Here is a 20,926-nt window from a genome sequence, read left to right as displayed (position 1 = left end):
TCAGTTGTGGATGCAATAGATTAACTTGAGCATAGGATTCATATTAATCATTTAAATGAAAGTTAATGCTTTATTCCACCATTCATTCCTGTCCCAGGCACTATGCTAGGTTCTGGGATTACAATTATAAGTAAACCATGGTTACTGATCTCATGTAACTTGAGGTCTAGTGGAGGAAACAGAAATTAATCAAATGATGACAAAAATAAGTGCCTAATTATGGATGAGATACAGTGCCCTGGAGGAAAAGGCATGGCTCCACAAAAGTAGATAACAAAGACAGCTGATCTGGACTGGGGATTAGAGAAGTCTTCCCCAAGAAAGTGAACACAGTTTTAATTTTAGTACAGTTTACACCAATTTGTATCAAAGGAAATAAAATAAAAGCCAGAAAGACAAATCACATTCCAACATACTAGTGTATGCAATGCTTACTATGTGCCAGGCACTATGCTTGGTGATTTGTAGTCATTATTATATTTGATTCTAATATTTCTGTATTATAGGTACTTCTATTGTCTTCATTTTACACTTGAAGAAACAGGTTTAGAAATGTAGGTTAAGTAGCTGTCACACACAGCAAGTCTGACACTTGGGTTGCTTTACTCTAGAGCCCACTGCTCTTAACCATAACATTTCTGAGTTTAAAACAACTGCCATGAATCCAAAGGATTCAAAGGCCAGAACCTGAGTGATGGGCCATATTGGAGGATGATGCAAAGGTCAATGTCTGAGAAGGAAGCCTGGAGATGAAATTCAGGGTTCTTAGTCCCAGACTGGGATTTAAATACAGAAGCAGAGAAAGGATCCAGAATGAGCACCAAGCTTTAAGTTCCAGACAGTGTGAGGCAGTGGGTTCACTCTCAGCACACCTAGGGAATGACTGCACATGCCAGGTAATGTGACATCTTTCCTTGCATTGGGATAGAAGTGGATTCTGGTATCTACTAGCAAAGTTCATATTATATATCTAATGGTTAAAATAGTTAGATCCACAAGGGAGTCCTTATAGGCCCTAAGGTAATGTAATGCACCTCTTGTGGCAATACTAACTACTAAGCCGAACTGCTTCTTAAGTCATCTTTTGATTTTTAAAAAAATCATGGCTTCACTCAGCAGATGTTACTTGCCATATACCATACACCTTTAGCTATATGCCTGATGGACTAGGTGCTTAATAACTAGTTGGTGAATAAATGCATGTATGAAGGCATAAATGAATAAATGCGAGAAAAAGCAATGCTTCCTGGGTGCTTTAGCAATGGGGGTCAAATCAAATAATCTAATACACTCATAAGGAAATTATGTGAACATAAATTTGAAAGCAAGAATATGAAGATACAATACTGTTTGACCTCAATGAAAATTGTTACACCTATTGCATACCAAAATGTTCCTTAAGTCTGCTTTATGTCTATCAGTAATCTTAAAACAAAAGCATCTATAATAATAAAAGCATAATATGCTAATTAGACCAGATGTCCTTCTGGACATCCTTCCATCCTTCCAGATGAAGCCAGGGCTGCGAGGGGAGCCCGGGTCCCGGGTGCCTGCCAGCGGCCAGAGGGAAGCCCGAGTCCTGGGTGACAGAGGGAAGCCTGTGCCGGCAGCCAGGGGAAGGAAGGCCTACTCTTGCATGAATTTTGCACACTGGGCCTCTAGTAAATAATAAGAGTACACTTTCAAAGGGATATGTTTCTATAAATTTTAATACATTTTAGGGAAATTGATATAGATATTAAAACTATTGATAGGTAGTGATGTCAGTGAAAATTATGGCATAAGGAACTCCATATTTCTGATCCTCCACAAAAACTACAAATATCTGAAAAAAGCTGTCAGAATAAACCTTTTCAGAATCTGGGGAAACTAATCAACTATAAGACATTGTTGAAAGAAATTGAAGAAGACACAAACAGAAAGATATTACATGCTCATGGACTGAAATAATTAATATTGTTAAAATGTCCATATTGCTCAAAGCAATCTACAGATTCAATGCAATCTCTATCAAATTCCAAAAGCACTTTTCACAGAAATAGAACAAAGAATCCTAAAACAGGTATGGAACCACAAAAGACCCTAACTAACCAAAGCAATATTGAGAAAGAAGAACAAAGCTGGAGGCAACATGATCCTTGACTTCATACCTTATTATGAAGCTACAGTAATCAAAACAGTATGGTATTAGCAGAAAAACAGACATACAGATCAATGAAGAGAGCCCAGAAGTGAATCTGCTTGTATAGTTCAATTAATTTATGACAAAGGAGCCAGGAATGTACAATGGGGAAAGGACAGTTTCTTTTTTTTTTTTTTTTTTTTTTTTTTTTTTTTTTTTTTTTAAATAATAATTTTTAAAAATTACTTCAAAATGGATTAAAGACTTGAATTAAGAGTTGAAACCATAAAATTATTCAAAATGGATTAAAGACTTGAATTAAGAGTTGAAACCATAAAATTATAAGTCGGAAACGTAAGTGGCAGGCTCCTTGACATCAGTCTTGGTGATGATTTTTTTTGTATTTGACACCAAAAGAAAGACAACTAAAGCAAATATAAACAAGTAGGATTATATCAAACTACAATGTTTCTGCAAAGCAAAGAAAACCATCAACTAAATGAAAAGACAACCTACTGAATAGGAGAAAATATTTTCAAGCTATATGTCTGATAATAATTTAATATCATATATATAATACATACAATTCAATAGCAAAAAACCAAAAACCCATCTGATTAAAAAATGGGTGAAGGATCTGAATAAACATGGTTTTCCAAAGAAGACATACAGCTGGTACATGAGGTGCTCAATATCACTAATCATCAGGGAAATATAATAGCAAGCGGCATTTTAACTTTTCAAAAGTTTAAGTATTTTTAACTCTCATATTAAAAACATACTCAACCACAATGCTTCATAAAGTCAAGTAAAAATCTGGGATTATTTGCCAGGGAATCATTGAAGTACAGTGGAGTCACTGTCTTGACCGCCACTAGAGGTCAGCACTTGACTCTCAATGTGTTTCTACTTGATGGAAAAGACGAATTCTCTGAAAGAGATCACCATTTATGGTTCCTATTGTTATCTCATGCACTCTGTCTTGAATCACGAATGTGACTGTGGATCCCAGACAACACCCAATTTCCAGGGTGAGATGCTCAGATATTCTATCTGTAAATTTGAAGAAATCATAGGACTGTGTAATGTGCCTTCAGGGGGCCCTTTGCTTTTGGTATGATTCAGTTACTTGAGTTGTACATTATGGTATCAGGTGTTCAGAAATAATTTGCAGCAGAGGTAGTACTAGCATCATTATTTGCTATTTAAATTCTATTCTGTCCCTTGACTCTACACTAATCCTGGACCAGTGGATCCTGCTTCCTTGAGTCCCTTTAACACTCTCCTTTCAGCTCGCAGTAGCATATTGCATTTTTTGTTGTTGTTATTGTTAGAGTTTTTTATAGGGAGTGAAACTGTACTGGGTACAAATACATGAAATGTTTGTAGGGGGTGTGAAAGACTTGAGGGCTGATCAAGGGAAAAGATGTGACCAAGAAAGCCAGTAACACACAACACGCTTTATTGGGCGGTGTTTCCACAGGATCACAGGAGAGGGGAAGCCCCTCACAGAATGAGACCTTTCAGAGACTAACAGCATGGGGCCACCCTCAGAATGGGAAACAGGCAAAGGCACTCCCAACAGAGGGAGAAGGTGGGAAGGAGGCTCACTGTCTAGGCCAGTGGTTCTCAACCTTCCTAATGCCGCGACCCTTTAATACAGTTCCTCATGTTGTGGTGACCCTTGCCAACCATAAAATTATTTTCGTTGCTACTTCATAACTGTAATTTTGCTACTGTTATGAATTGTAATGTAAATATCTGGTATGCAGGATGTATTTTCATTGTTACAAATTGAACATAATTAAAGCATAGTGATTAATCACAAAAACAATATGTAATTATATATGTGTTTTCCGATGGTCTTAGGCGACCCCTGTGAAAGGGTCGTTCGACCCCCAAAGGGGTCTCGACCCACAGGTTGAGAACCGCTGATCTAGGTGATGTCACTCAGAAGCTTAGTGAGAAGTCTTGGAGTCAGAGAGCTCCAAAGGGCCGTGGCAGCTTGAGTCTTATAACCACATGGCTGTATCTTATCAATGGTCAGCAGCTGTAGGGTGAGGTCTTGCAATATATAAAGCAGGCAGGCTCTAAAAAGCTAACAATCTTCTTGTTTGGGTTACTTTTAAAATACTTGAATGTATAAAAATTTGAGTTTGGCACCAGTAGACTTTTGAGCTAATGGGTCTTAGCCTGCAATAAAGAAGTAAACAAAGGCCCTGGCTAGTGTGGCTCAGTTGGTTAGAGCATTGTCCCATGCACTGAAGGTTGCAGGTTTAATTCCTGGTCAGTGCACATATCTAGGTTGTGGGCTCGATCCCCAGGTGGGGCCCCTATGGGCCACAACCAATCAATGTATCTCTCTCAATTGATGTTTTTCTCTCTATCTCTCTCTCTTTCTCCCTCTCTAAAATCAATTTTTAAAAAAGAAATAAGTGAACAACATAGGAGTCAACATAGAGGTGCTTTGGCTCATTTATATAACAGTGGTTTAAAGCTTTTTGCACAGTTTATATTTGAATGAAGAAAACATAAACATACAAAGTAAGCAGAAGTTTCTGAATTAGGAGTTTCTGGTTATCACTGGCTAGGTAATGTGTATCAGTTCTCCCTTCTGCAGAGAACAACTAGAAAAACTAAAAGGAACGTTCTATTTCTAAATATACATCTTAAAATCATTTGAGAGTAAAGAATTACTGCTGACTAGGTCATAATATGGGAGAAAAGAAGCTGAGAGGCTGAACAAGACTCTACAAAGGGGGAAAAGCTTTGGACCCTAGCCCAACAAGAATGGGAATCTTGCAATTCTACTTAGATTCCCAAGTGCGGCACCTCAGGAGAAAGGGCAGCAAGGTAGTAAACCATCTGTGGTTGACAATGACTTTAGTGAGCCTCCCAAACTATGTTCCCTGGTATTCATGTCTTTGTGGAGTCCTTTTGAATCTGGCTGGTTCTCTGACCTGATTTAACCAATAGATGTGGCAGAAGTGATATTTTACTAAAACTTTAAAAGGCCTAGCAGCTTCTACTTTTGCAATCTGGCTTAAGCTAGCCACTGGAAAAATATGACTACCCTGAGACCTTCATGTTGTGAAGCATCTCTCCTAGCCATGTGGAGAAGCAACATGGAGAAGCAAGTCCCCAGCCCACCGCCCCAGCTGAACTCTAGCTGCAGCCAGCACCACTTCCCAGCAGGTCACCGAGGCCATCTTGGAAGCAGATCCTTCGTCTCCAATTGAGTAGTCCTGGCCAAAGCCAGATACAGCAAGAAACTGTCCCCACCAAGTCCAATCCAATTACAACATTGTAGGCAAATAAATAAAATGCTTGTTGTTCTAAGCTACTAAATTTTACTGTAGCTTTATTACACATACACAGATCATGGAAACACCAGTATTGCATGGGTTGTAACCAAACTTTGAGCCACTGGTTGACCAAGAAAATCTCAATCCCTAATATTGGATTAAAATGATCCCAATTTTTGTATGTGCCTCCAGACATCTGAAAATAGGGAATAAAAATGCTGTCTGGTATAAGATAACATCTTAGTTCTCCAAATACTTCTTTAAAAGTTTTTAAAATACATATCTAGCACACAGAGATGATCAAGTACTCAAGCCAAGACAATATGAACAAGAATAGCAGAAATGAGAAAATAGAAACAGAACTGTGGAAACCTCAGGTATTAAAATGATCAGATATAGATTTAAAAATAACTATCAGGATCAGGAAAGATAAATTACAACAATGAGAATTTTCAGAGAGAACTGAAAATTATGAAAATATTTCAGATTTTTAAAATAAACAGATAAATTTTATAACTAAAAGATACAATGACCAAAATCAAGGACTCAAAGGTACGGTTTAACAGATTAGAGAGCTGACTGGAAGATAGGTCAGAAAAAATAGCCAGAAAGAATTAGAAAAGGAGAGGAAATAATGCAAGAAAGATAAAATATATAAAGGATCCATTAACATGGCCTTCGATAAATGCAATTGGAGTCTGAAAGGAGAGTAGAAAGAGAATTAAGGAGAATGCCATTTGAAAGCATAATATATGTGAACTTCCCAGGTTTGTGAATGATATCAATCCCTAAATACCAGAAGCCCAGTAAAAGCCAAGCAGAATAAAACAAAAAAAATTATACCCAAGCACATCACATAAAAACTGCAGAAAATCAAAGAGGAAAAACCTGACATTCCAATCCCATGGAGATAGATTTGGACTAGAGCTAGAGCAACATGGTCAGAATCAAGTCTTAGGTGACTCAGAAACTGGTAGAGTAGTAGGTAGATCTCACCTGAGTGTTAGGTGGTGTAAGGAAGAGAACTGGGAGGAACATTACAATTCTTAGAATTATTCCACTGCCTCAAAGTAGATAGCTCTTAGGGGCCTTAGGAAATCACAACTATAAACTCATGTTTGGCTTATCTGTAACTCACTGAATTCACTATGCATTTCAGTTTATAGCTGTCATTGGGTCTTGAAGTAGAAATTAAAGGCATTGTTGCTACTTCTAATATTAGTTATAGCTATACCAGTTTAACAGGTGACTAATGGGAGAGAGAGATTTAGAATTACAAGCTCTGATTTAATATTATGTCACTTTTAAGTATAAAATTAGAAATTATAAGAAATACATTTAAAACAAGTGAGTAAAAGTACATTTAAATGTACTCCAAGCACTTCCTTTCAACCTTAAATTCTACACATTTCTTGTTCCATAGACAATTCCTAAGAGGGTGGGTCACTGATCAACTATCTCCTTGAGCAATTGTGTAATTTTGGCAGCTGTCTCTGCTAGCCATATTTCCAGAGGATTCCTCAGAGCCAAGAGTATCTGCCAAGAGGAGTCAAAATGCTGCTGGCAACCAAGAATTGGACTTGTTACAAATGGAGGTGTTCCAGCTCTCTGACTTTGCCAACTCCATTGTTAGAGGAATGTGATAAATGGTTGAGAGCATCTGCCCTTGTGAGCTGACAATGATCCAAGCAGCTTAAAATATGACAGGAAGCCAGGCTTCTCTGGCCAACTCTTGGGCGGTGTGTATCAATCTACAACTGAATACCAGAAACAAAGAAATGCATGTAAAGAGCCATTTTTCCAGGAATTTCTTTGTTTCTAAGCAGAAGTTAACAGCTCTTGCATTTGACTGGTCTGGATATGATCTCTGGAACTTGTAGGGAAAATGCTGCAATTGTATTCCAGGGCACAGAATGAGAATTCCAGGAATATTGAGCCATTAAAATTAATGTGCTTAAAGAATCCACATGAGGTTTTTTGATGATGAATGTTGTATCATGGAAGTTGGAGGACTTTTTTTCTTCCTTCCCCCCTTCTAATTTGTCATGAGCCATTTAAGGGAACAAACTCTAAACTTTCAGCTATTAAAACAAACAACAAAACACAGAGTCGCCTATAATCCCAATGTACATCTATAAACCCAGTTAATTGTGCTTATAGATATAACCTTCCATTTTTCTTTCTTTTCTAAGAAAGCCAGAGTTAATGCAAAGATCCCAGGAGCCTATTTTTATGCTTTATTTTTCCCTATATAAAGACATATACATAACTAGAGGCCTGGTACATGAATTCGCGCATGGGTGGAATCCCTCGGTCTGACTGGTGATCAGGGCCAGTGATCAGGGCCATCTTGCTGGGGGGAGGGACCGCAGGGTTGGCTGTGGGAGTTCACTGACCACCAGGGGGCAGCTCCTGTGTTGAGCATCTGTTTCCTGGTGGTCAGTGCATGTCATAATGACCGGTCAACCAGTCATTCGGCCATTTGGTCACTTAGGCTTTTATATATATAGATATATAGATATATAGATATGTAGATATGTAGATATGTAGATATGTAGATATATGGATATATGGATATATGGATATATGGATATATGGATATAGATATAGATATAGATATAGATTGTCTGTGTGTGTGTGTATAGATGCATGTGTTTATGTGTGTGTGTGGGGGGTACATGTCAAAGTCACTAAAGATTTCTATATAACTAAACCCAGTGATCAATTCTTAATCCTCATCATACCTAACCTGTCAATAGTATTTGACACAGCTGACTTTCTTCAAATCCTTTGCTCACCTGGACCCCAAGATCCCATATTCTCTGGATTTTTTCCTTCTACAAGTTAGTCTTTCTTTTTGTCATCTCCTTTGCTGGTTCCTCCTTCCTATAGTTCAGTCTTTGGACTTCTGTTCGATCTACTCTCTTGGGAATCTTTTCCTGTTCCATGACTCTAAACACTATCTACCCGCTGAGAACTCCCAAACATACATGTCCCATAATTCTCATGTGACCTCCAGGCTCATAGATCTCTCTACCTCCATCTCCACTTGGAAGTCTAATAGGCATCTCAGAGGTGTGCAAAAGAGAATTCCAAATCCTAGCAAACCATTTCCTACTACAAAAAAATTTCTTGCCAACCCTTTAACAGTAACTCCAAATTTCCCATTGCTCAGGCCAAATTTTTGATTCATCCCTAGGTCCTCTTTTTCTTTCACATTTCACATCCAATCCAGCCAGTCTTCAAAATATATCCAGAATCCAACCATTTCTCATTACATCCTCTACACTACCACACTGGTCTGAATCACTATAAACTTCTAAAAGAGTCTCCCTGCTTTCACCTTTGTCCTCTCCAAGACTTAATGGTTCTTCTGAAACTAAAATCAGATCATACCACTCTCCTTCTCAAAACACTCCAATGGTTTCCCACATTAATTAGACCAAAAGCCAAAGTCCTTACAATGGCCTAATAACATTCTGTGTGCCTTACTTTCTTAAGTTTAAACATATATAGGAGGCAGCATATTGGTGGTTAAGAGCATGTGCTCAGGGTTAGATTGCCTGTGTTCAAAGCCTGGCTCTAATTGTTAGCTGTGTGACATTGGGTAAGTTACTTAACTTCTTGTTGGCTAAATTTCTTCATTTGTTAAATGAAATTATAATACCTATCTCATAGAGTTTAGTGAATAATAATGAACTAATATTTATAACATCCTTACAATAGTGCTGGCATATAGTAAATATAAAAGTTTTTAAAAATGACAAAATAGGAATTTTGTGCTATTAGCACAAGATCTCATAATAAATTCTGCACATAAAAATGTCTCCAATGGTTCCATCTATAAGAATTTCTAGATAACCCAAACATCTCTCAAAAAGATGAAAAATGTTTTGGTTAATCAAATTTACAATGAACCATCATTGTTTTATTCTTTTTGTTTATCCTGAGGTCAAAGCTAGAATGGATTACATACCAAGATTTGTACTTTTAAATATTTTGGTGCTTTTTAAGCATTCTAACACTGAGCTACTTTATTATTCCCTTACTTCCTAACCCAACAATACTTTCATTCATAAAATAGGTGTGACCCCTCCCCTACTTATTGTATAGCTTGCTTTATAAGATATACTTTACTTTTCTGCCCTTATTATTGCATTAAAAAAAACAATTTACTCTAAAAGTGATAAAATAAACAAAACCATATGGTATATTCCTACATATACCTATGATAGGCACAGTAGGGAGAATAAGTCATGTGGACTTTCCAGTAGAGAGTCATAAAATTAATTGACTTTGTATTGGAAAAACTACTATAGACTCAATTCTATACATGGCTTTAATCAATATTTAAATCTCTCTGGAGAGGGCTACCAGCCAGAGCCTGACTTCTTACATCTATTTTACAGTTTTATTTGTACTTGAGTATAACTGAAGATAAAAAAACATTTCCAGTCAGCCTCCCCCCCCCCCCCCCCCAAACACACACGAGGCAGCACAATCCATACTCACACCCTTTACAAACCGCTTTATGGTCCACAGAGACAGGGCCTTTTACTCACAAGTAAATTTCTATGGATTATTTGAAGTGGAAAGACCTATTTGAAAAGAGGTAAAATATACATTTGAATACAAGGGAAGTCACAGTATTTATTCAGAAAAACAAAAGGGATTTGTGGAAGATTTGTTGAAGGGGTTATAATGTATCTATTTAAGGAAATATAAATTAGAAAAATGTTTAATAGGTGAATTTAACTTTTAGAATATGTGGTGTGTAGATTTGTTAATTCTGGAAAATTCTTCTAGTTGTAAATGAAATTTTTGGTGTAAACTGGTCCTGTTGCTCTTAAGTTCCATGCATTTGCATGATCAGCTTCTAGGTAATAATAAACTTCAAATATTTGCCAACAGCAAGATGTCTCAGCCCCAACAACCATGCATTTGAGAATCCCTTTGAGGATATGAGAGGAGAAACAATACTATTGTACCTGCACATTAGAAACAAGAGACATCGCCCTGGCTGGTTTGGCTCAGTGGATAGAGCATCGGCCTATGGACTGAAGGGTCCCAGGTTCAATTCTGGTCAAGGGCATGTACCTGGGTTGTGGGCACATCCCCAGTAGGGGGTGTGCAGGAGGCAGCTGATCGATGTTTCTAACTCTCTATCCCTCTCCCTTCCTCTCTGTAAAAAATCAATAAAAAATATATTTTTAAAAAAAGAAACAAGAGACATTTAATTAGCACCTGCTCAGTTAAATCAACATTATCATTTCACAGTATTTATTTTTTAATTTATTTTTTTAATCCTCACCCAAGGATATTTTTTCCATTGATTTTTAGAGAGAGTGGGAGGGAGAGGGAGAGATAGAGAGAAACATTGATGTGAGAGAGACACATCAGAATAGAACCTGGGACCCTTCAGTCCACAAGCCAACCGACGCTCTCTCCACTGAACCACACCAACTAGGGCTCATTTCATAGTATTAGATCTATAAAGGATGTACAAATGAATAGTGCCCTTCTAAAATGCCATTGTAATTCTTGTCAAATGACATTTCCCTTACTTTTTTTAAAAGAAAGTTGGCCCTGAAACACCATCCAGACAAGAATCCAGATGACCCAGCTGCTGCTGAAAAGTTTAAGGAAATCAACAATGCCCACACCATACTGACTGACATGTCCAAGAGAATCATCTACGACAAGTACGGCTCGCTGGGACTGTATGTGGCCGAGCAATTTGGAGATGAAAATGTTAATACCTACTTTATGCTGTCAAGTTGGTGGGCAAAGGTGAATCATATTTTTTTTTCCCTTCAGAACCAATTTCCTGTTAGATCATGATATTATTCACACTTTTAGACTCGATTTCAAAGAAAGCCTAACCTTATATATTATTAAACTCGTGTAAATAAAAGGAGATATAGCTTTGATGGAAAATTGTTATTTGAGGATTGTTTTTGCTTTAGCTCATCAAATGATTGTAATATACAGCACGACTTAAGATACTTCCAGACATTAATTATATTTGCATTTGAAGCTTCAGGTTAATTCTGACTGCCTTCTCCTCCTCCATAGTGACTAATTAAGAACTAACTCATGGCTCAAAATGGAAAATAATTTATTAGTGTGACGACTGTCCAATAAATTATTATTAACAAATTTAGCCATGTACTTTACTATTTATAGCACAGAATACATCAGCAAACACAGTACTTGGGGGAGTATGTGGTAATGATGTCATGGGCTCACGCGGAGCCTGTGTTGAGGTAGTGAAGGAAATGTGGGAGAAAGGGGGGAGTTAAGTAGTGGAAGAGAGGGAGTTGGAGAGACAGAGAGAGGGAAGGAGAGAAAAAAGATATCTGGTCAAGAAAAGGCAACATTTTTAAGGACTTAGTGCAATCAGAACTGATTTTTGACAGTAATTTTGTGCAGTTTCCTAGGAATACCTACTATATGTATGTTTGGTGATGGTTTTATATTTGTTTATGAGTTTTAATATCTTCTGATAAAAGTGTATTTGCATATGAACATATATATAGCCCACCAGCATATTACTGGACAATTCACATACATGTGAGCAGTTCACACATTTTGTGAAATCATATGAACTTACATTCATGAGTTGTAATTAATAATTTATAAAGCTGCCGATTTCCAAAAAGGCATGTTCTTTGGTATTCTGATTGCTACTTTCTCCCACTAAAATAAATATTGCTAAATTGAAGAGTTTTATATATGCAGGAAGAGAATGTTTTTGTACATAAGCATGGAGAGAGTCTGCAACTTCAAGCCTCATTTGCCTCCTGCAGTCCCATACTTCCTTTTCTTGGGGATAACTAGGATTCCCACTAAACCCCCCTTTCTCTATTGTTGAAGACTTGGGAGGGAGACAACTGCCAAGCAGATCTGGAACTTGGAATGAGAGTGTACTTACTGACAATGTCATTTCTGATGATAGATTAAACATTCATATAACAATATGGGCTTTTTGTGGGCTTGCCTGGGGACCTAACCTCCAGGCATGACACTTCTCCCATAGGAAGGCCCATCTGTAGTTCTAGATTATTTGCACACTAGCACCTGATTGCATCTGGGAGCCCACCTGCATAAAAATGAGAATAAGTTTCTTTGCTCAGGAAGTTGACAAAATTGATCAAAATTCATAGACAAGCAGATGTCCAGTAGTATAAGCGGTATATAAAGTAATTCCTGATGTGGCTTTTTAAAAATAGGGCTACAAAAAATTCTACCTTCCCCTTCTGCTTGTGCCAAAGCCTAATTGCACAGTGCCCATGAGAGTGGCCTGGCACACAGTTAGCATGTATTAAGTATGTACTGTATGAGTAAATCTGTACTATTGAAATATGCTTTTTAAAAACATTGGACACCTACTTGCACCTAGTACTGTGCTACGCACTGGAAGGGATAAGACAAGACAAACAATCTAGTTTGAAACAACTAAAGAACAAAACAGTATGTGAATTAAAGAAAATTTCCAGAGAAGAGGAAAATCTGGCAATTGCACAGTAAAAAATTTTAAAAGGATGAAAGGAGGAGCTTGTTGGGGCAATGACTCCAGAGTACTGCACAGGAGGGTCTTAGAGGCAGTTGTCGAGGAATAGGGTGTTGCAGGTTTGTTTTTTCAAAATATATTTTTTATTGATTTCAGAGAGGAAGGGAGAGAGAAAAAGAGATAGAAACACCAATGATAAGAGTGAATCATTGATCAGCTGCCTCCTGCTTGCCCACACTGGAGACCAAACCCGCAACCCAAGCATAGCCCTGACTGGGAATTGAACCATGACCTCCTGATTCATAGGTAGACGTTCAACTAAGGAGCCACGCCAGCTGGGCTGCAGTTTTATTTTTATTTTATTTATTTATTTTTTAAAATATATTTTTATTGATTTTTTACAGAGAGGAAGGGAGAGGGACAGAGAGCCAGAAACATCGACGAGCTGCCTCCCGCACACCTCACACTGGGGATGTGCCCGCAACCAAGGCACATGCCCTTGACCGGAATCGAACCTGTGACCCCTGAGTCTGCAGGCCGACGCTCTATCCACCAAGCCAAACCGGTTTTGGCTGCAGTTTTATTTTTAGAGTAATTTACCTAAGTCTACAAAAATGTAGAGTATTCAGAGCAAAAAGATAGTAGGTGTGAGGGTGTAACTAAAGCTCCCTCACTCCAAGCCACCCCACAACTGGGGCCAGAGTCAGATGGAGTGCTGGGCTGGGAAGCCAGGATGGGGCAGGTGAGGTTCCTCAACCTAAGTCTTAAGTCACCTTAAGTCACTGAAGAAATGCAGACACACACAGTGATCTTTATCCTCTTTGTTCCTTTTATTAGATAAAAATGTGCATTCTGATTCAAAGGTGTATAAACCACTTAAGCACCACTGTGGTGGAAGTTTATATGGAGTATAAAGTGGGGGGGGTCAGAAAACATGTCAGGGAGAGGATCTTTGAGATGACTCTGAAACACAGAGTGGGTAATTTTTACATGGCTAGGTGGGTACATCTAGGCAGACAATTCCACAGGGAGAGCAAAGCTATGGCAGGAACAGGTCAGGCTGGTGCAGGAGAAGGGTTGGCAAAGGGCTGATGACCATAACAAGAAGCTCCAGCCTTATCTGAGAGGCAGAGAGTAGCTGCATAGGTTCAAGAGAATATATATATTTCAGGAAGCTCCAGCAGCAACCCATAGGGTGGATTAGGAGGAGGTAGGGAAGCCAGTTACGATGTTACTGAAACATCCAAAACAGAGGTAACAGGACCTGTTCTAAAGCCCTGCCAGCCAGGATAGAGACAGGGGAGAGGGTAAGATATACTGAGAAGAGAAAGTCTGCAGAGACTAAGAGGAATGTGGGTGGGGGAGGGGAAGCTATCAATAGCTCCTCTGGTGAGAATGATTCTGTCCCCTTGGTTAGATCATGAGACCTGTAGATTTTTTGCTTGTCGGTTGGTTGGGTTTGTTTGGTTTGGTTTACTCTTAATAATGATCACCATAACTTAAGAATAAAAAAGAAAATGTCATGCATCATTACTTTGGCTACAAGACATTTCCTCTGGGTTTTAACTTACTAGGTAAAACTCTATGTGGAATTTGTTTCCAAGGGAACTAAAAAAATTGCATGCAATAAAGATGAGAGTGCAGGGTGAACTGCAAGGTCTTCAGTCTCTGGAGGTACATGAGTACACACTTGATTTCTGGAGTTCTCACATACCCCACTACCCCTCACCCCTGTTTTGCTTTTCCTGTTTCTCCTAGACCCTGTTTGTCATTATTGGCCTCTTGACCGGCTGCTATTTTTGCTGCTGTCTATGCTGTTGTTGCAACTGCTGCTGTGGACGCTGCCGGCCCAAATCATCGGAGCCAGAAGAGGACTTCTATGTGTCCCCAGAGGATCTTGAGGAGCAGATCAAGACTGACATGGAAAAAGGTAGAGTAAGATGAGAGCAGAGGTAGTGGGTGTCCCTTCATAGGCCTGGCCAAGCACCAGGTCCCATGGTGATGGTCATCACAAAAGTGAGAGAAATTCATCAACCAAGTTGGGAGAACCCCATAGACCAGCAGTTCTCAACCTGGGGGTCGAACAGCCCTTTCACAGGGGTCGCCTAAGACCATCGGAAAACACATATATAATTACATATTGTTTTTGTGATTAATCACTATGCTTTAATTATGTTCAATTTGTAACAATGAAATTGGGGGTCACCACAACATGAGGAACTGTATTAAAGGGTCGCGGCATTAGGAAGGTTGAGAACCATTGCCATAGACTGTCAGCTTTGGTACTTCTTTTGCAGAGGATGAAAGAATAGTTACTTTTAGCAGCAACAGAGAAAAACAGAGCCTGACACCATTAGAAAGAAATCATGAAATATGCTGGTCTAGTACAATATGCAAAGCTAGTATAATTCATGGTCTTATTACAAGAGTGTGAGCTCTGGGTTCAGGGAGGATTGGGAGTGCCCAGGGGTAGGAGAACCAAGGTAGAAATTTCTCCCAGAAGAAGTATTTCAGCCTGTTTCTTTAGGATCTTTATTCAAATAGAAGGGAATGGACATCAAGAAAAGTCAGCAACCTGTCACTTTTCTTCTTTTTGATTATTTTATAATGAGTTTTGGGTAGATTTGGGGGAGCATAGTCTTTTTTCCCTGGAAATGTAGCTTCCTTCCAAACCTACACTTTAGAGCTTGCCCTAAACCAGCAACAAGAATATTGTCCTATGTAAACAGGGCTATTTCTTTTGTTAAACCACCCCCACATGTCTATATATGTATATATCCACATATATATATATGTATATATCCATGAAATATTACTTGATTATTCAAGTTCACTTTGCCCAGAAATGATAACGAAAAAATGTAGCAAATGATAAAATCTCACAGAATTTACAACACCAGAAATATTTCACATTCGCTGAAAAATGATTTTGTTTAAACAAGCTGGAGTCAAACCTGCCATTGTCCTTTATCTTGTAGCCATAATTCTACTGTCATTTTCTCCTGTAGAATGCATCATTATTCTGAATTATGGACTATCACTAAATCACAAAGAACCCTGGACAGCCAAATAAGAGAATTACTTGGTAATTCAGACAGTGGCCCAGTGTTGTCATAACTATTGAAATTGGGAATGGTGCACTTTGGACTGCACCATACTCTGATTCTTTTTTTAAAAAAATATATTTTATTGATTTTTTACAGAGAGGAAGGGTTAGGGATAGAGAGTTAGAAACATCGATGAGAAAGAAACATCGATCAGCTGCCTTCTGCACTCCCCGCTGGGTACGTGCCCGCAACCAAGGTACATGCCCTTGACTGGAATCGAACCTGGGACCCTTGAGTCCACAGGCCGACGCTCTATCCACTGAGCCAAACCAGTTAGGGCCATACTCTGCTTCTTTGCATCACAATGAAACAAATTCCATGACATCAAGCAGCGGACTGCTTAAAGGCTTGCATGCATCTTTTATTCCCAATCAAATGTGATGCTAAGTAGTATCCAGTTACTATCCACCCTGACTCCAGCTTCAAGGAAGGAGTCTTCAATCATGTGAATCATGCTTAGTTTCACACCATTTTAGGATTGGGGGGGTCAGAGAGGATGGAAGGGATTTCCCTGTAACCTGTGACCCCTTCTTATGGAGACCGCTGGGTGACCAGTCCAGCAAATGGGGGATGCTATTACAATTTTTTACTACTGTCCCTGGAGTCAAAGTATGGGCCCAAGGTGAAATGTGATCATAAGTTTCCTTTGCCTTATTTGGGATATAAAAGAACAAGTCTTTTAATGGAGGCATAAATATCAAAAAGCACAAGCAAGCAGTATTACTCATACACGGGTTAAAAAGAGATACATATATGCAAACTCCTCTTCAGAAAAGGGCCAGTGAATGGCCTTGGCATAACTTGTTTAAGAATGATGAGCCCAGTGTATTAATCCCAACTGCTCCTTGAGGCAGGTAAAATGTTGAAAGATCATGTCAGAGGTCTCTGGTCCCATTGTTCAGAGGATCTCCCATAATATCCATCACTCCTGTCCAGTACTCACTCACTGACAGAGGATAGGAAGGAGAGCACTGTCATCATCACCCACTGTAAAGAGCAACTTTAACTTGTCTTTTATACTGTGGAACCCAAAACTAGGTGAATTGAACTTAGATATCACAAATCCAGTGTCCACACGTCTTTGAAAAGCCTCAAAGTTTTTCCTCTTTTAATTTTAAAAATTCTGACTGGGGCTGGGGATGGAATCTGCAACCCAAGTACATGCCCCTGACCAGGAATTAAACCTATGAATCTTTGGTGGTGCGTGGGCTGGTGCTCTAACCACTGAACACACCAGCCAAGGCAAAGTTTTTCCTCTTTTAAATTAGATCAAAGTTCCAAAGGTCATTTCAGTGGACCTTCTTTGCAGATTTCTTTTCTGGAACAGAAATTCATCCTTGGTGCCAAATTCCACCCAGGTTTCCTTCCTGCAGGGTGACTGGTGATAAATCTATGTGTCTCTCACTGTTCTCAGTTCTGATGCCCCCCAGAGCTACCAATTCCATTGCAGAGGTCAAGACTAAGTAAATTATGATCTCATTTTACTGTATTACTAAGTATCACATGATCTCACTTATAAGTGGAATATAATGAACAAAATAAACTGACGAATAAAATAGACCACCCTCCCAAAGAAGATTTAGCCAAGAGGAAAAAGCTTTATTCCATTCCTAAATACTTAAAAGCTCCAATGCAGAATTAATCCAGGTTTTGTAGGGCTTTAAACTTATACAATTTGGGGACAGTCCTTTTTATGAAAAAGAACACAAAATTACAAATGCAAAATTAAATTCAGAAAGTAAATATTTATTTAGAATGAGAAGAAGAAATCACAACAAACTGCAAAGCTTAAAAACTGACAGATAGGCCTGACTGATTTGGCTCAGTGGATAGAGTGTCGGCCTGCGAACTGAAAGGTTCCAGGTGGTTCCAGGTTCAATTCCAGTCAAGGGCATGTACCTTGGTTGCGAGCACATCCCCAGTAGGAGGTGTGCAGGAGGCAGGTGGTCAATGTTTCTCTCTCATCGATGTTTCTAACTATCTCTCTCCCTTCCTCTCTGTAAAAAATCAATAAAATATATTTTAAAAAACTGACAGATAACATAAATATCACAAAATCTAGAAAAACAGCAATAGTTTAATTAAGTGCCTGGCACATCTCTATAATACTTTTACCCTATGCTTTCTGGGTGCATATTCTTTGCTTGCCTCTTCATTGAACAATACTTTCATAATATCATTTTCTGTAACAAGAATAGAAAAATAATTCTTTCTTCTAGCATGTTTGATCAATTTGTTTTTATGATTGTAGATGAGAAAAGTTACAGTTTTGCAACTCATTATTGCTAATGTCTAAATTTTTAGGGATTGTTGTCAAATCTGCGAAAATTAGTTGATTTCATATATAACATAAAATTTGGAAAAAACTTTCCACACACCATTTTCTGACTGCACATTTCAAACCTTGTTTCCCTTCCATCACCCAATACTGCCAGGATCAGAGCCCACCGACACATTCATACTGTGTGACACCACCTCTGGTGTGAATCTTCGTGCCCCCTCAACAAGTGGATTGGCATACTGAGTTACAAGCTTATCCCTAAAGCCATCCCTATGCCAGTATGGCTACCAATAATTATACACAGAGTTGCTGCAAACCACAAAATCATATCTCACTAAACCCAAAGGAAACCTATCCCCAACTATATCTCCCCTTAACCGAATCTCCAAAATGTCCATAGCCCCTCTGTTGCCACTCATCAAGAAGAAAAGCATGATGGAGGAAAAGTAAAGTGGAAAGAGACAGTGTTTTGTTATGATTAAAACATTTTACTTTTGCAAATCTACAAAAAATGTGAACATATTTCTAGGGTCCCTGAAGCTTAACTTTCATTAACTGCAGTAAATCCACCACCACTGCTCCTCAGTCTAACATTTCATTATGAGAATTTATGCCTTATTTGAAGTGAAGTGCATTAGTTAGTTTCAGACTTTTATTCCACTAATTCAAAGACTTAATGTAGTTTACTGGTAAAATTAGCGCAATTTAAGGCTTGTGAGGATGTAAACGAAGATTCCATGTGAAGACTATACTTTCTGGACTCTGATCCTATTAATGGGTTATGGTCTCTTCCGCTCTGCAAAAGAAGACCCACTTAAAGTTGTTTAAGAAAAGGCACTTGAAAGTAGCTACTAGTCACTTGGATATCAAGTTACTCGTGACAAATGATAAGCAGCATACATCAAGATTTGAGTCCATTAGAAGGCACATGTAGGTCATTGGAGCTCTGCTTATTTTATTTTGGTGATTCTGAAATAGAATAAAATATAGCAAACATATTCTCACTTAGAGGATTTTTTATTATCCTATATTGGATCTAATCATAAAATCCTAAGATTTTAGAGTTGGAAGGAGTCCAAGGTGTCAACCCTCATCTCCCCACAATTTTTCTAGCAGACTGCGGCCCAACCTCATTTGAAAGCTACCAATCATGGGGAGGTTTGGGACCTTGTATGAAAAGTAAGACATACTCATAAAAATTCAACCACCACAGGGGGGTACAGAGTCAAAGAAAGCCAAGTTTATATAAACCTCCTGGCACCAGCTCCTCAAGGATCACAACTTAAAAAAAATTTTGTGTAACTATAAGGGGTTTTGTTTGTTTTACAAAAATGTTATAGCTACATATTGGGTTTGTGTGTTTTTTTCCTGCTGCTTTGCAGAGAAAAAATTTTGATGAAAAATTTATTAATGTTTTTAATGGATTATGCTTTTGATGTCATGTCTAAGAACTCTTAGCCTAAGCCTCTATCATGAAGATTTTCTTCATTGTTTTCTAAAAGTTTTATGTTTAACATTTAGATCTATTCCCATTTTGAGTTCACTTTTGTATAAGGTGTGAGGTTTAGGTGGAGACTTTTTTTTTTTGGATATAGAGGGAGTAGGAAGGGAAGTGAGGATCAGTGAAAAAGAGGAAGAATTTAATATCTTCCTTGGTGCCCTTTTTTTGGTTTATAAAGCGTGGTGAATGCTGAACAGCAAATGTAGTAAATGTCTCAACACAACTCAAGACTAACAAATTTCCTTGCAGATTTAGAGGTATGGTGATTTACAGAGCACATAACCATTTTGAGTATTGGCTTTATGTAGGGAGCTTCCTATTAGACTCTTTATCTAAGCAAACTCTGGGTTTTGGCCTCTCTCCCGACGAGAGCCTTATATGCTATTGTGCACTGCACAACTCTAGGGGGCATTTTTCATAATATATATATATATATATATATATATATATATATATATATATATATTATAGTCTATATGATATGTAGTGGGTCTATCCTCATTCCCATAAGATGGTAAAAACTAAACCAAGTTCAGCAATTGCCTCAAACTGAAAGCTGGGTTCAGTGCTTTGGTTTTATATTTCTATGATTGATAGAACTCATAGAAGAGTAAGGACAGTGTCTCCTCCCTTCTGAAGTCCTTTAAATGATAACCATCCTCAATATCTTACGAGTTGAATTGATTTGCCAATCATCATTTCAACAAAAATATCCACCACTTGCTTAGCATGATAAGAGGATATTTATTGTTTTGCTTTGTTTACTTTTAGATTTGGACTTTCCAGTTGTTCTTCAGCCTACAAATGCAAATGAGAAAACACAGCTAATCAGAGAAGGACCTCGAAGTTATTGCACAGACTCTTAATATTGAGCCCATTGAGGGTCTGCAGTACCTCCTCTTGGTTCAACCATGCCTCCAGGTGGTCATGGGGAGAGGACAGGGGGCATGAAATGCTGTGAACTTTTCCACATTTGTATTTTATTTTTAGGTTAGGGAAAGATAACTTTCCCGACACAACTTTCTCAGTATGCAGACTTACTCTTTGAGTAGAACTCCTAACGAAACATTCCATTTCAATGAATAAAGACTTGAAGA

At 38.3% G+C, this 20,926-nt stretch overlaps 1 protein-coding gene across 1 annotated transcript in view; it reads left to right on the top strand.

Moving 5' to 3' along the window:
* The window catches only part of DNAJC5B (DnaJ heat shock protein family (Hsp40) member C5 beta), a 30,630-nt gene extending 9,935 nt beyond the window's left edge, over window positions 1-20,695 (top strand). The window contains exons 2-4 of the mRNA XM_023755468.1: window positions 11,004-11,217; window positions 14,699-14,870; window positions 20,601-20,695. Of these exons, the coding sequence (XP_023611236.1) occupies window positions 11,004-11,217; window positions 14,699-14,870; window positions 20,601-20,695 (481 nt within the window). The remainder of the gene's footprint in view (window positions 1-11,003; window positions 11,218-14,698; window positions 14,871-20,600) is intronic.
* Window positions 20,696-20,926: the final 231 nt, after the last annotated feature.

Source organism: Myotis lucifugus, unplaced genomic scaffold, assembly GCF_000147115.1.
Source record: "Myotis lucifugus unplaced genomic scaffold, Myoluc2.0 scaffold_77, whole genome shotgun sequence".
Lineage (NCBI taxonomy): Eukaryota > Metazoa > Chordata > Mammalia > Chiroptera > Vespertilionidae > Myotis > Myotis lucifugus.
Note: the sequence above shows the minus strand (reverse complement) of the source record. Positions and strands in the feature narration are given on the sequence as shown.